At 40.7% G+C, this 14,812-nt stretch overlaps 1 protein-coding gene across 6 annotated transcripts in view; it reads left to right on the top strand.

Annotated features, from left to right (window-relative positions):
• AUTS2 (activator of transcription and developmental regulator AUTS2) overlaps positions 1-14,812 on the top strand; it is a 1,267,464-nt gene that overhangs the window by 535,223 nt on the left and 717,429 nt on the right. For all 6 annotated transcript variants that reach the window (XM_083174084.1, XM_083174087.1, XM_083174085.1 and 3 more), the window contains one exon: positions 3,638-3,673. In XM_083174084.1, coding sequence (XP_083030210.1) covers positions 3,638-3,673 — 36 coding nt within the window. The remainder of the gene's footprint in view (positions 1-3,637; positions 3,674-14,812) is intronic.

The raw sequence follows: 14,812 nt of genomic DNA, 5'->3' as shown, positions 1-14,812 counted from the left end.
ACGTGTTCAGGTAGCAAAGATTATTACAATGTAATCTTTATGGAAACCATATGAGGGAGCATTATGAAAAAGGAAAATACTAGAGACCAGCAGATAATTCACCAGAGACTTCTGTATAATCCAGATAATCAAGAAGAGTACTGTATGTCAAGGGGGAAATACAGAATAACCACCAGAGTAACCAGATGAGGCACTGGCAGGTAGGTGATTATCCAAAAGAGCATCCACAATGCACAGCAGAGTATCCACAGACGGCACTGGAAGGCAGAAGGACATATAACACATTGTACACAGTAGGAAGAAAACCATAGTATAAAATGAGCCAGGCTGTCAAACAAAAAGGCACTCAAGGATCCTACACTGTGCTCTAGGAGATAGGGGTTTAAGCATGGTGCTCAATCAAGGTCAAGACATTCATTGGAGCGGGACTAAAGGAGAGATTGTTAGTATTGGCTTCACTAACATGGAAGCAGCTAGAGCAGTGGTTCCCAAACTGTGTGCCTAGGCTCCCTGGGGAGCCTCAGGACACTTGAAGGGGTGCCTTGGATTGGTGGTCCAGGATCAATTCAAATTATTTAAATTCAATGTAAAATGCAAAGCCAGTGCTGGTAGCTGCCAGTCATAAAATATGTGGACAAACAGAAACAAATATTTCCCCTCACTACATAATTGAACCTAAGTATAACATAAATATAATTTATTTAATTTAATATTTTTTTCTACGTTTCTGAATAAGAAACTTTTGGCCATGGGGTGCCTTGAAAAAAATTCTGATACTCTAGGGTGCCGAGATTCAAAAACGTTTGGGAACCACTGAGCTAGAGGCCAAATTGGGAGGAACTGCCACCAACATGGCGGCATCCATACAGACGCTGCAGGAGCAGAGACTGACCAGTCATGCTACAGACCCCGATGGTGAATGCTGTAAAGAGCTTTATAAGTATTAAAACCTTATCTCTGCATATTGCGGTTTAATTAATTGATTACCGTAAATGTAAAACAAAATAAATAGCATACCCAATTTTCTTTTTCTTTTTAGGTTGGTAATATTACTTTTGATACTTTATTACAATGAAAGACATTAAAGACATGTCTTTCATTGTAATGAAAGACATGTCAAAAGCTATACATTGTAGAATGGCGGGAAACTGGCAAAGGCAAACATTAATTGTACAAGTGTGTCACAAAAGTTTTAAAAAAATAAGCTTATTTCTTAAGGGAAAACATTATTTCTTACTCTATGCTATGCAGGATGAGGATGCCTCAAACATCTTCTATGAGTGTAGCTTGTCATAACAGACATCTTGAAAGTAACCCTAAAGCTTTGATGTTTGACTCACACATATGGAGGAAAACATCTGGGAGGACAAAACTATCCACCTGCTCCCTTGGCTAGAAAATGTCACTCATGTCATGATTTAGCTGACACCATGACAAGACATCTGTCACTGTAGATATCCCCTCCCAAAAAATACTGCTACTGTGACATTGTCTGCGATATTGAATCAACATTGAGGAAATAGTAAATGACAAACTACTGACAGGTGTATCTTTGCTCCCATAAGCATCCAGACTGCAATTGCCCAATCAGACAATGTCACAGTAGCAGTATTTTTAAGGGAGGGGATATCCACAGAAAGCAAACTTGTCTCATACAGTGTCTAAGTCCAACCCTAAGATTTGGTCACCCAACAGTTATCAAGAGAAGTAAGGTATATTGTTCCTCCAATGCAGTAACTGCAATCACCCTGGGAAGACCATTTATTTCAAGCAGACAAATATAATGATAACTTTTTAAAAGCCTAAATCCAATGTCATAATAGTCTATGTTCAGAACTGGACAGTTCCAGGATTCTTGATGCCAGGCGTGTACACACAGAGCCTGATGCAGTGGTGCACACAAACCACATGAATTGCTGATTGTCAAGCTTAGTAATAGACCCCTATGTCTTGTGGGCATCTGATGTGAGTGTTGTGGGAATGTCAGTGAAGGCGGCTGCATTCTTAGTGGATAACCGCTTCCAAAGAATCTCAGGTAGACATTGCACCTTCCTTAGTACTGCTGCACATGACAATGGTGCGTATACAAATGCGCAGACAGAGGATTGTCTGGAACCATCGGAAGTGCTCATACATGCACAAGTGTTAAAAGTCGACATCTTAGTCTGAACATTCAGCCGTATGCTAGTGCACAAAGGGTGCATTTGCAACTCTGGCAACTCTGGATAAAGCTGTGTCCAGCAGTGATGTCCAGCTCTGAATCAGGCCCATAATGTGGGTTATCATTTACATAGAAAACTGAACTGAACCATTGGATATTTTCTCAGCACTAACTAGAGTATTGGAGCTAAGTTTACTAAGATGTGAGTTTAATTAAAGATGGGATTTTGCCTGTAGCAACCAATTAGATTCTACTTCTTACTTATTTAGCAGTTTCTAAAACATAATGGGGGAAATTTACTAAGATGTGTATTCTACTTCACATGCGATGTTGCTATGGGCAACCAATCAGATCCTGTCTACTGTCTTCTAGAGGGTGCTACATAAATAAGAAGTAGATTCTGATTGGTTGCCCATAGCAAAATCACATGTGAAGTAGAATACACATCTTAGTAAATTTTCCCCAATAGATAGATTCTGATTGGTTGCTATGGGCAACACCCCATCTTCAATAGAACGCCCATCTTAGTAAATGTACCCTTTAGCAGTCTGTGGCCCTACAAATAATGCTGGTCAGCAACACCAATCATGTTTCCTCAGGTTACTGTGATGCTAGGATTTGTACTTGGAGAGCCACAGGCTGCAACAATGTACTGTAGGTGTTCCTGTTTGTTTATATTACATTTCCACGTGATCGTTCACCGGATAATACAATGCAGGCAATGAAACAAATCAGCTGAACAATGTTCTGTTGCTCCCATTAATCAAATAAACATTATATTGCCTGAAAATGCACAATGGGCAAAATTAGGATCTTATTGTAGACGATCAAATAGTGAGAAGATTGGTAATTCTAGAGTCCCCAGCTGCCTGATGTTTTAGTTCCCTGGCTGTGCCTACACGTTCCTTACATCTCAGACTACTAATTATGTTTACAACATGCCTCATTTTCCTCTGACCCCTGGGAATCAATTGGCAAGCAGGTCACACTCTGAAAAAAGTCATCCAAGCCCTGTAGGATTTGCCTGTTTGAAGTCAGTCTGTTCTTTTCTCCCTCTTGCCACTTTGTGGCCACAACACACAGTAACTTGGGATAAGGGCAGTGAATGTCAGCAAGTCAGGAAGGCAGTTTGATGAGTGCCTGCTTAGTCTCAGAGTAGGGTGAAATGCCATCATTACACAGCTGCCTGTCAAATAAATTGCCAATTACAGCCATGGCAGAAGCCTGGAATTCAGTACATAACACACTGCCATCCCTAAACCGCTAAGAGATTTAAAGGAGGAGGGGAGGTGAGGGAAGGGGGAATTAATGCTTTTCTTGTTCCAGTAGCATATGACAAGGACCAGCATGCTTGTACCGTGATATGGTGATGAAATAACATGAAAAGTGTTGGTAATGAGCCGTGTGGATTGGAAGGTGTTAAAGATACAACACTAATTCTCCACTTTGTTTTTCTTTCTATGTTTTCTATTGCAGAGCTCGGCTGCTTCCAGCTTGGGAACAGGCTACTTTGTAAGTGAAACTTTTAATAATTTACCTTTGGAGGCCGTTTCATGACTAATGATATTTGGATGTGTATTTTAGATAATCACTGTGTATAGAGTAAAAATGTCATGTTGTGGATAAAAACAATCTACATAAACAGAAGGGAATATTGTTTTGTACTACATGAAAGAGGAAATGTGTTATTAGAATGTAACAAATGATTACAATATCTTTATTTGCTGCTTCCAAGTTGAATTGTGTATTCTGTTACAAAACGTATCCAACATACTAAAGTTTCAAAACAAAAGAAGGCCTATGGTACAGAATATAGAGTATATATTGTAACCAGGTAAGTCTACTAGCATTATCTGAGTAAGCAATGTATCCAACACTGTCTAATTTATTTAAAAAAGACAATCAATGATATCAAATTAATGTGATTAGATAGTTCTCCAAAAAACTGAATTGTCTTATGATGATTAACAAATAACCAATTTTAGGCTCCAAAGGGGGAAGCCAATGCTTCTGTGTGTGTGGGGAAAGAAAAAGTAAATATGTAAATATAAATTATATGTTTGAATGCAATTAAATAATCCATTCCATACACATTTTCTTCTGTAAATAGCTAGTTATTTCACTTTTATGGTTTTTTTTAATAGTTATTCTTATATAAATCATCTCCTTTTCAAAATCTGTCCAGCAGTTGAAAAACAGCTTCCATGTTGTCATAAGGGGGTTACAGCAAGGGAAGGATTTCACAATAAAGAGAAGAGACAGCGTTCATTGGGGTTGTTTTATAGCCTCTGCTCATGCGACTGTGGTTACTATGGTAGACAACAGGGCTGGCTCTACCAATAGGCAGCTTTAGGCAGCTGCCTAGGGCGCCAGGGACTGGGGGGCGCCATCAAGTCTGCCGATCAAAAAATTCAAGGATATCTATGAGGATCCTTGTTGTACTTAATGCAGGTGGCGTCTGTGGAACTTCTAAGACCTCACCTCCAATACTTTCCCTTGAGGCATACTTCCCTACTTAGCTGCCCCCTCTTCCTTGTACTCTGTTGTGGGTGGTAAAGGGGAGGGTTCTGGGGGCCTCCATGGAAAGCAGAGGACTTGCCCACCTCCCCATGGGGCTGGGAGTACCACCCGGTTTTTGGAAGCCTCCCAGCCATTCCAGAATGTTAGGCAAGTACGCCTGAAGAGGTTGGAAAGTGGTTATTGGTGGCAGCATGGGGTGGAGGGGGGGTGGGCAGTAGGTTGAAGTTTTGCCTAGGGTGCTGAAAAGCCTTACACCAGCCCTGGTAGACAATGTCACTGAGCAGATTTATATATAATTGAGAGGAGCATGAAAAAGCAAAACAAGACAAAAAAAGAAGAAATACAGTACCAACATAAGCTTTATAGTTTTCATAAGTAATTTCTGTTAAAACAAAACATATTTTCTTCTGTAAAAAGGTATTGCTGTTATTGGATAAACATCACAACCAAACATAAATTCTCTCATGGTAATTTGCAACCACATACTACAGTTGCTCAAGTGATATAAAAGCAAATAATGATTACACATATCTAGTGCCTTTAGATTTTAGAAGTAACTAAAATTGTTATGACAAATACAAATACAAAATATAAATTCCATGAAGAGTAGTTATAGTACATTGTGTTTGTGTTTGCCAGTCTGTGAGTTAATGCAATTGGCCTACAATCTCCTTCTCATCTGCCCATCTGGCATTAGTTACTCCATTAAACCTTGGCAGGTGCAATTTCTCCATATGACTATGGTCATCTATGCTTGTGTCTGTGCATCTGGGAATGCATTCACTGTCATTGACACACCCACAACACTCCCATAATACATCCAGTGGACAGCCCATTTCTATTCGCACTACTAGCCACTGCCTAGCAACTCCAATCAGAAAAAGTCTAAATCAATCCCAACTACACCACAAAAATATATACACACTATGTAGATACAGAGTTGTGTGTATGCCCGTGTGGTACAAAATTGTGTATTTTCACAACACACTTGCTCTGAAAATGTGTACACACAAGTACAGGCAATGCTGAATTGTTTACATTACTGTACTTACAAAGAGGTGGAGCTGAGGTGTGATGATGCATTCTCATTTGTCCAATGCTCAGTGGGGTGGTGCACACCCATGCAGGCTATTCAGACCTACACATAAGCAGAAACACACCTTCAAGTAGTGTTTCTTGCATCTAGTGTAAAACAGCAGCAATTAATAATGATGATGACAAGTAACAAATCAGACGCATGTTTGATTGATGTAAGATACTGTATGTACTGTTCTGCATATGGGTGAATATTTTTTCCTGTGCATGCTTCTTGCTTCTTTTGGCCAATATACACCCAAATAATTTACTGTTGCTGGAGTATCTTGTCAAGGTATGAGAGATATGCAAACGTTACACTCACATATTAAAGTTTCCGGACCATATGGCATTTTAAAAGAGTGCCTAACCCCTCAGCACACGCAAACACATATAAATAGAATGATGTCATTGAAAGCTAATATATATATATATATATATATATATATATATATATATATATATATATATATATATATGAACTTCATCCAGCGGAACTCCCAAATAAGACAATTGCAGACCCCATTCATGTGACGTTTCGATGTATTTATGTATTTATTTTTACATCGTCATCAGGCAATGGTAACAGAGTGAACAACACACCTTATAGCCCCTCCCCAATCACAGGTGGGCAGGTAGCCACAGGTGAAAGCCTGAGAGGTGATGCCCAATAATGACATCATCCCTTCCAGACCTAATACCATGGAAACTAATATAACAAATGCTTTTATATATAAAACATGCAAACAAGAATATAATACAATGAAAGTGCAAAAAAAAAAAAGTATTAATGGATTAGATACATTAAAAAACGTGAATCACAGAGAGATAGCAATGTATGTAATGACATTTATAAAAATTAATGTAAACCAAGGTATTCGTTCAAGCCCCATGGAGCCAGGGTATTGAAACGATGAATCCACCTGGATTCACAGCGGGGCAATTTTAATGAGCGATCCCCTCCACGTATGTCAGCAGGTATGTGATCAATTAGGGTATATCTTAGAGTTGCCAAACTGTGACCGGCTTGTATAAAATGCTGAGACGCAGATTGATCGCTTTGTCTAGTGGATAGAGCCTGATGGATGGAGTACCGATGTGCTGCCATCCTTTCGCGTAATGTGCGGTCTGTCTTGCCGACGTAGCTCAACCCACATGGACAGGTAATCATGTACACAATAAAAGTAGTCGTACAGGTAAGGCGGTGATTAATAATGTATTTCTTCCCACTATGAGGGTATCGGAAACTGTCACCTGTGACTAAAGAGCGACAGGTCAGACAGTTTGGATCAATCCTTTCGATACTGCCAGCAGTGGGATCCATAAAACATGCAAGAAATTATGGCCCATTGTTAAAACTGACCCCGATCTTATACTATCCCATAAAAACATCATGCTCTGTTATATGAGAGGCAAGAATATTAGGGACTGGGTGATGAATACTAATGTTACCACCAAAATTGCTGGTTCTTCTAGACAATTTCTTTTTTCTAAAAGGGTGTTTAAGATGTCTAAAATGTCTGACCTGTTGCTCTTTAGTCACAGGTGACAGTTTCGGACACCCTCATAGTGGGAAGAAATACATTATTAACCCCTTGAGTGGTGGGTTTTGCTGGGGCAGGACAAACCTACTAGGTCAGGTTTGTCCTGCCCCAGCAAAACCCACCACAGATAGTAGGAAGCCACCACCCCCCCCTCACCTCCACTCCCCCCTCACCTCCACGCTGGCGTTAGTATGCCGGAGCTCCCCTGCCGCCGCTTCCCCCTGCCGCCTGTCAGTCATCACACAGGTGCCTGGCTCAGGGATGTTTTGCAGCGGCTTGGGATGACTTGGGTGCCTGAACTCTCTCGAGTCCCCAAGTGCCACGCTGACCATCCCCGGCGTACGATCGCCAGAGCAGAGGGGGTGGGAGGGGGAGGTGACAGGATGGGGGGACCCCTAAATGTAGTGCGCCAGTGGTGCTCCGCTGGAGGCACCACTGGCGCGCACCTAATGCAAAGTTGTATGCCCGGAAATTTTCCGGGACAGCTCGCTGCGGCAGCGCAGCTGAGCCTGGAAAATTTGCTGGCATTCCACCCAAGGGTTTAATCACCGCCTTACCTGTATGGATACTTTTATTGTGTACATGATTACCTGTCCATGTGGGTTGAGCTACGTCGGCTAGACCGACTGCACATTACGCGAAAGGATGGCAGCACATCGTTACTCCATCCGGCAGGCTCTATCCACTGGACAGAGCGATCAACCCGTGTCTCAGCATTTTCTACAAGTCAGTCACAGTTTGTCAACTCCAAGATATACCCTAATTGATCACATACCTGCTGACATACGTGGAGGGGATCACTCATTGAAATTGCTCCGGTGTGAATCCAGGTAGATTCATCGTTTGAATACCCTGGCTCCACAGGACTTGAACGAATACCCTAGTTTACATTCATTTTTATAAATGTCGTTACATATATTGTTATCTCTCTGTGATTCATGTAGCTTCCGTTTTTTAATGTATCTAATATATTGCATCTTGCACTTTTTATTTTTTCACCCTATTCCGTGGCTTTAGTTGTACGGGGATGGCCTTGTGAGATATCATGAGCATGGCTGAGAAACCATGTACCTCCGTAACCACTGTTTGCAAAGCCTGTATGCTGTACCATCACTGGTTGCACACCCTGTCCTCCTCAAGCTGGCAGGGTGTGCCAGCTATGGAAGAAAAGTGCTACATAAATAAAATGAATATTATTACTGCTGCCTTTGAGCAGCATGATCAAGATGGCGCCGCAAATGGCTGCCTAGGAACTGTGCCACTCCTTCATATGTACTCATGGGTATACCCTGACTCGCACACTGCACAGCAACCTAAAACTATACTGTCCCTGCTTAACTGTTACCTACCTGGCTGTTGCAATGAACAGTGGCGCCACTGTTGGCTGCCTAGGCACTGTTCAGCTTGGAGGGTAGGTGGTCGCTGCGTCTACAATCCCCAGGGCACATAAAGCCTATACCTGTATGTGTTTTGTATATATGTACTGTAACTGTTTAACTGTTACCTAAATGGCTGTTGCACAACAATCCAAATCAAATTCCTAGTATACGCAAGTAAACCTGGCCAATAAAGCTGATTCTGATTCGAACCAAGTAGAGTAGAAATCCAGTTGCAGAGAGAATATGCATGTACAATATATATATATATGTCTGTCACTTCTAGTGACAGAGGAGGAGATAAGTGTTTATGAGGTTTCTTAAGCAGAAATAGGAAACTCTATGAAACCAAAAATCCAGTATCACTCAGAAATTCAGGGGATCTTTTATGCTCTAAAAATGTAATTTAATTCCAATAAGGTGTTTATCATTGGACATCTCCATATGTGGACTGGGATAGCATCTCCAAAAATGGTGCATACATCTATTGAAATTGTGTTCCAGGACATAGGTGTCAATTGAGCATGTATGATTTTAAAAATTTCACCCATAGGATTGGTTAAGGAAAGTAACTCGGTCATTTTACACTATGCCTTTAAAAATCTTGGGTAGATTTACTAAAGCTTCTAAAAAGTGAAAATGGGTGGTGTTGCCTATCGTACCCAATCAGACTTTGTCTATTATTTTTTCTAGATTGCAATGACGACAGTTGAAATCAGAATGTTTGCTACTATGCATCATCGCAATTTACAATTTTAGAAACTACCTCTTCTTTCAATGATAAACATTTAACTGAACAATATCTATATTATTCTTAAAAAGAGTACATGTATTAAACCTTTTAGCATGTAAAATACTGAACCTAGGTGAAATGTAATGGGAGTTCTACTTCAGATGAGATGTTGCTATGGGCAACCAATAAGATACTATATATTATCCTCTAGAACAGTGGTTCTCAATCTCGGTTTTCAGGACCCCTACACAGTACATGTTTTCCGGGTCACCTATGCATTTTTTAAAATGTGACAGTTGGTGATACAGAGGGCAGCTGCTGGTGACCTGGAAAACGAGCACTGTGTGGGGGTCCTGAGGACTCGGGTTGAGAACCACTGCTCTAGAAGGTGTTAAATAAATAAGAAGTAGATTCTGATTGTTTGCCCATAGCAACATCCCATGTGAAATATAACTCCTATCTAGGTAAATTTCCCTATATGTATGAAGAAAATATCTTTGTTAAAAAAATGTATTAAAGTTTGCTACAAATTCTCACTTACACTTTTTAAATATGCTGTAAAGTTGTATGCCCTCCAAGAAAGGACAAATTGGAATTAATGTTCATGTTTACTGCATAATTATGCTGGAAAGTGCAGTGATTAATAGCTAATATGCCAAATATGACTGATAATGTGTAGAATGAATCCTGAGCAGAAGACACTTCAGGTTATATTAAAGAAACATATTATGCTGCGTCATGTATAGTATAGGCCAGTGATTTTCAACCTTTTTACCTTGCGGCACACTAAATAAGACTTTAAAAATGCCAAGGCACACCCTAAGTTCCCCACAGGGCAAAACACATTGGCCACCACAGGAAAAAAACAAACCTATTGGCCCCCACATTAAAAACAATCACACAGGTCCCCACAGGTAACAAAAATAAAATACATCGGCCCTTTACATGAAAAGAAGAGACCAGTAAATAACAGTAGAACTGGTGGTGGCTGTAAACTGGTTTGGGCATCTCTAGATCTGGGGGCACACTTGAGAACAGCTCAAGGCACACTAGTGTGCCACGGCACACTGGTTGAAAAACACTGGTATAGGCTAATGAACTCCCTTCTGTAAAGTATACAGCTATGAGATCAAGGAGCTCTGTAACCATATATAAGTACGTGCTTCTGGCTAAGTGTTTCAGTGCACATCACATACTGTATATCCATGGTGACATCTAATATCCATAATACAGTATAGGACTGCATTATTCCTTATACACAGGTGTATATAACCGTTTTGGGTATCAAGGGATAGTTGTCAGGGGACAGATTGCCTCTTATGAGAGGAGGAGCATGGCTGGAGATGAACAGAGCTGAATAATTAAGGCAGTAGTTACAGTGACAATGGGGTAGAAATGAAACAAAGCTACTGTGCCGCTGGCTTCTGACAGGACCTCAGCTAATCATGGCTCCATCATCACCAGTGGGCACCTAGCAAACAGCTCCCTCCATGTCAATCAAGAGTGTAAGTAGGGCTTTATGAAAGCTGAAGTCCCTATCTTCCTCCAGAAGTGGCCAATAGACAGAGAGTTCATCATTGGACTATTCAGGCAGCCGCTGCTATAAGGAGCCTGCACAAGTACACATCACAAGATGCAGCTTCAGAGCCAACCCAAGCTGTATTCTGTACTGTAGAGAACAGGGACCTCCCAGGAATTAGCTGTGGTTGTGTTTCTAACTCTATGCTCAATATTATATGTCAACAACTTTATATAATGTCAGCCAGTATCCCCCCCAATAGCTATCCCACTACTATTTATCAAGTACCACATTGGGGAGCATAAGGGGGCTCAAAAACATTTTGTTATCAGGCCCAACATTTCTGTTGCCAGGACTACTTGACAGCTGCCATAAAAATTGTGGGGCCCAGAACTGACAAAATAGATTGAAGGGCTGATTTGCAGTGAAGGCTTTTTTTTAAAGAAGTTCTCCCTGCGCATTGGCCTGCTGTTGTTGCACAGTCTGGTGCAGATCTCCTGTTATCCTGTTATTGGCAATCTGAGCAGGTTCTAGACCAAGTGGAGCCCATGGAGAGGTTTTCCATTGGCAAACCCCTCACCTCCACACCGACACACCTTTCACACGCTCATTGCCAACATAGTATCACACACATATAGTCTGTTAGTGACTCCCTCCACACACACACCCATCTGTCTCCCAGCTACACACACTACAATGCCCCGGTATCCCAGTGACACATCATTTTCCACCTCTGTCTCTTTTTGACTACCCAACATTCATCTCTCTCTATCTGTCTCTCTTTTTCTCTCTCTCTCTATTCCCACACTCCCCTCTGCCTCTCATTGATACCCAGTTGGTTTATATCAAAAGATATGGAGAGGGCACTCCGCGATGAACTGGTAAGCCAAGTAGCTGCTATTACAAAATGCTGGGGGTAGTAACTCCCCCAGTCAAAAACATACAAGAAAAAGAATCTCATTGATACCCCATTCCATTCTCAACAGTAACATTATTAATAAAGTTAGGAGTCCTTCATGAAATAGTTGGTTATGATCAACCTATTCCTTCTCCATGTTGGAAGAGCTGTCCATGGCTTTCCCTTATCACAGCTAGCCCCTATGGAAAACCTAGGCATGGGGCTCAGGATTGGTAGTTGAAACTTATGAGAGGAGGAGGAGCATGTGGTACAGATATCAGGCCATATGACTGGTGGGTGCTTTCCTGCTGGCCAGTAAACATTGCAGGTAACCAGCACAGATTCACATGGCTAGCTGCCGGGTGGGCTGATAGTGGAATAGACTGCGGTCTCAGCTGGAAGATGGACACAGTACAGTGCAGGCCAGAATTTCAGTGTAGCCCCTACCAAAGGAGCCAATGGCGTAAAGCACCAGCTTTTTTTTATCAACGCGAAACCAATATTTTGTTGTGCAGGTCAAAATTGTATTGATTTACAGAGCACTATACTTATTTTTTGAGTTGTAGATAAGTTATGTTATAGATAAGTTAAGCTAAATTATTGAAAATGTATTGTTTCACATAGAGCAAACGTTTGTGATTTTTAATAGATTTTAGGCTTTGAGGACTTTATTATGGTGCTATAGGGCAATATTAACTTTTGAACAGAATTGATAGCGCATGAGCCTCATACTGTATATTTGGATATAATGTTACTTTAAGATGTCTAGGATATCTTGCAAAATTTCTACTTGGTAAATATCAACCATGTGGATGTTTTGGATTGTACATTGGAAAATATATTCTTAAAATTGCCTTACTTATTTAGGCAGGCCCATAGCCTTATTATCTTACATGAAATAAATATACACCAGATGTCGTCTGTGGCGTAGACAATGAGAGAATTCTTTTATAACAATTCATTTTGACATGTGTTTGTAATAAATAAGATTATTGCATTATCCCACAATATGGCAAAACACTGATTATACATCCTTGTTTATTCTATTAACCATAGACTTGGAGATCACTTAGTGTGGGAAGAAACTATTTACGGCTTGCACTCATAATCTAAGCTCATTTACTAAGAACAGAGGAGAAAGAAACAGAATAATGTTGAATATTAGTATATTCCTCAAGGGTACAAGAATGTTAAGTCCTTGACAAGTACAATTTAAAGCATTTAATCAGATTTGTGTAATTCAATGCACTTTTTTTTAGAAGGAAGCAAACTCACATACAAACAGTACAAACAGATACCCTGCTTTACATTTAAAGAAATCACTTATGTTAACATAATATGTACTTTATAATAGTGTTAGGTCAAATAGACGATAAATTGATATAGCCTAATGCTGTGTACACACGGGGGCGATAGGGGCTATAATCGCTGGAAATATGGTCGCAGGCGACCATATTGCCAGTGATTGGAGTGCGCACCAGCGATAATTTTCTGCCCCATTGTAATCGCTGGTCGCAGCTCCCCCAGCAGAGGTCCTTTTCATCAGCGACCATCTCTGGTCGCTGATGCAAAGGAGACACTGGGCAATATATTGCTCAGGAATATATTGCTAGCAATATATTGCTGGGCAATAAATCTCCCCCCGTGTGTACGGGGCTTAAGAATAATTGTATAAATTACGTAATGCTATAAATTAGTACCAGCCTATCGCCTGCATCAGAGTATATTCTACAGTGTTTTCTATCTACTCTACTGCCTAATCATTTTTGGTGTTATATGTTAAGTATGACTTTTACTGTATTTTCTATAAGACTCTGCATTCATTTTAAAGAATATTTGGTGTCAAATTTGTATTTTTAAATTATTTTACCTTGCTTATTTTAACTAAGATATAATAAAGACAGAAATAAAATAGTCTGACTAGTCTAACTCTGTAGTTGAGTACACAAAACTGGCTTCTAGCACTAGCAGAACACTTTTATAGAACTCAATATATACTTGGCATTGTCAACAATCTTCTTTTGCCCCATTTACCTTAAACTTACCAGCACATCCTATGGATGCTTGGGTCTAGGAGGACGGCCTTTCACATCATGCTCATTCCGTAGATAAATGGGCAGGACAAGAAGCATGATGATGCAATTCACAGATAATTTGAGGAATTGTGTAGCATGAATAGGTTTTAAAGACACAAATGGTATCCTTTGACCCCGAGATAATACAAATTGTTCCCAATGTTCTACCAATGTTTTTTTTTTTTTAAATTGGGCTATCTTATTTAGATTGCCTGATAAAAAGCACAAGTTCAGCCCCCAAAACAAAAAAAGATTCAGTGAAACATGCGTGTTTCCAGCAGCAGCACCCTCATTTTTGTTGTAAAACTGAGCTGCTTTTGTGTATTTTGCTTTGCCTGCCTTGGGCAGGTGAAACAAAATCTCTGGTAAGCTGTGGAATGCCATTCTATTATCAGGGCAAATTATATAGCCCCCACCTGGAAATAAGCAGCATGCGCTAGCTCATCGGTTGATGCTAATTAGATATTCCTCCAGACAAGCATACACAGTCTGTGCCCTATTACACACCAACCCCACCCCTAGTAGTCACAGTATAATAGGTCAACAGTGTCTAGGTCTAACCAAAAAAGTTGACACAAGCAAAATGTTGTCATGGAAATGGTCATCACTTCACAGGTTGACATGATTTTTTAAATGTTTCTTTGGTGTCATACAGGGCAGCCGAGAGGGGGGGGGGGAGCGGGTACTAATTACACGGGCCAAGGCTTGCTGGAGGGGCCCCAAAGGGGCCCTGGTCTGACCCCTTCCCCCTCCGTCCCTCCCAGGTAGCAACAGCAGCACAAACTTCTACAGCATGTGCTGTGCTGACAGCAGGCTCAGCATGAGTGTCTCACTGACAGAGTGAGAGTTCATGCTGAGTCTGCTGTCAGCATAGCACATGCTGTAGGTGTGTGCTGCTGCTGAGATTAGAGA

The sequence above is a fragment of the Crinia signifera genome, chromosome 2 (genome assembly GCF_055691185.1).
Source record: "Crinia signifera chromosome 2, ASM5569118v1, whole genome shotgun sequence".
Lineage (NCBI taxonomy): Eukaryota > Metazoa > Chordata > Amphibia > Anura > Myobatrachidae > Crinia > Crinia signifera.
The sequence above is the reverse complement of the archived record's forward strand: the minus strand, read 5'-3'. Positions and strand labels throughout refer to the sequence as shown.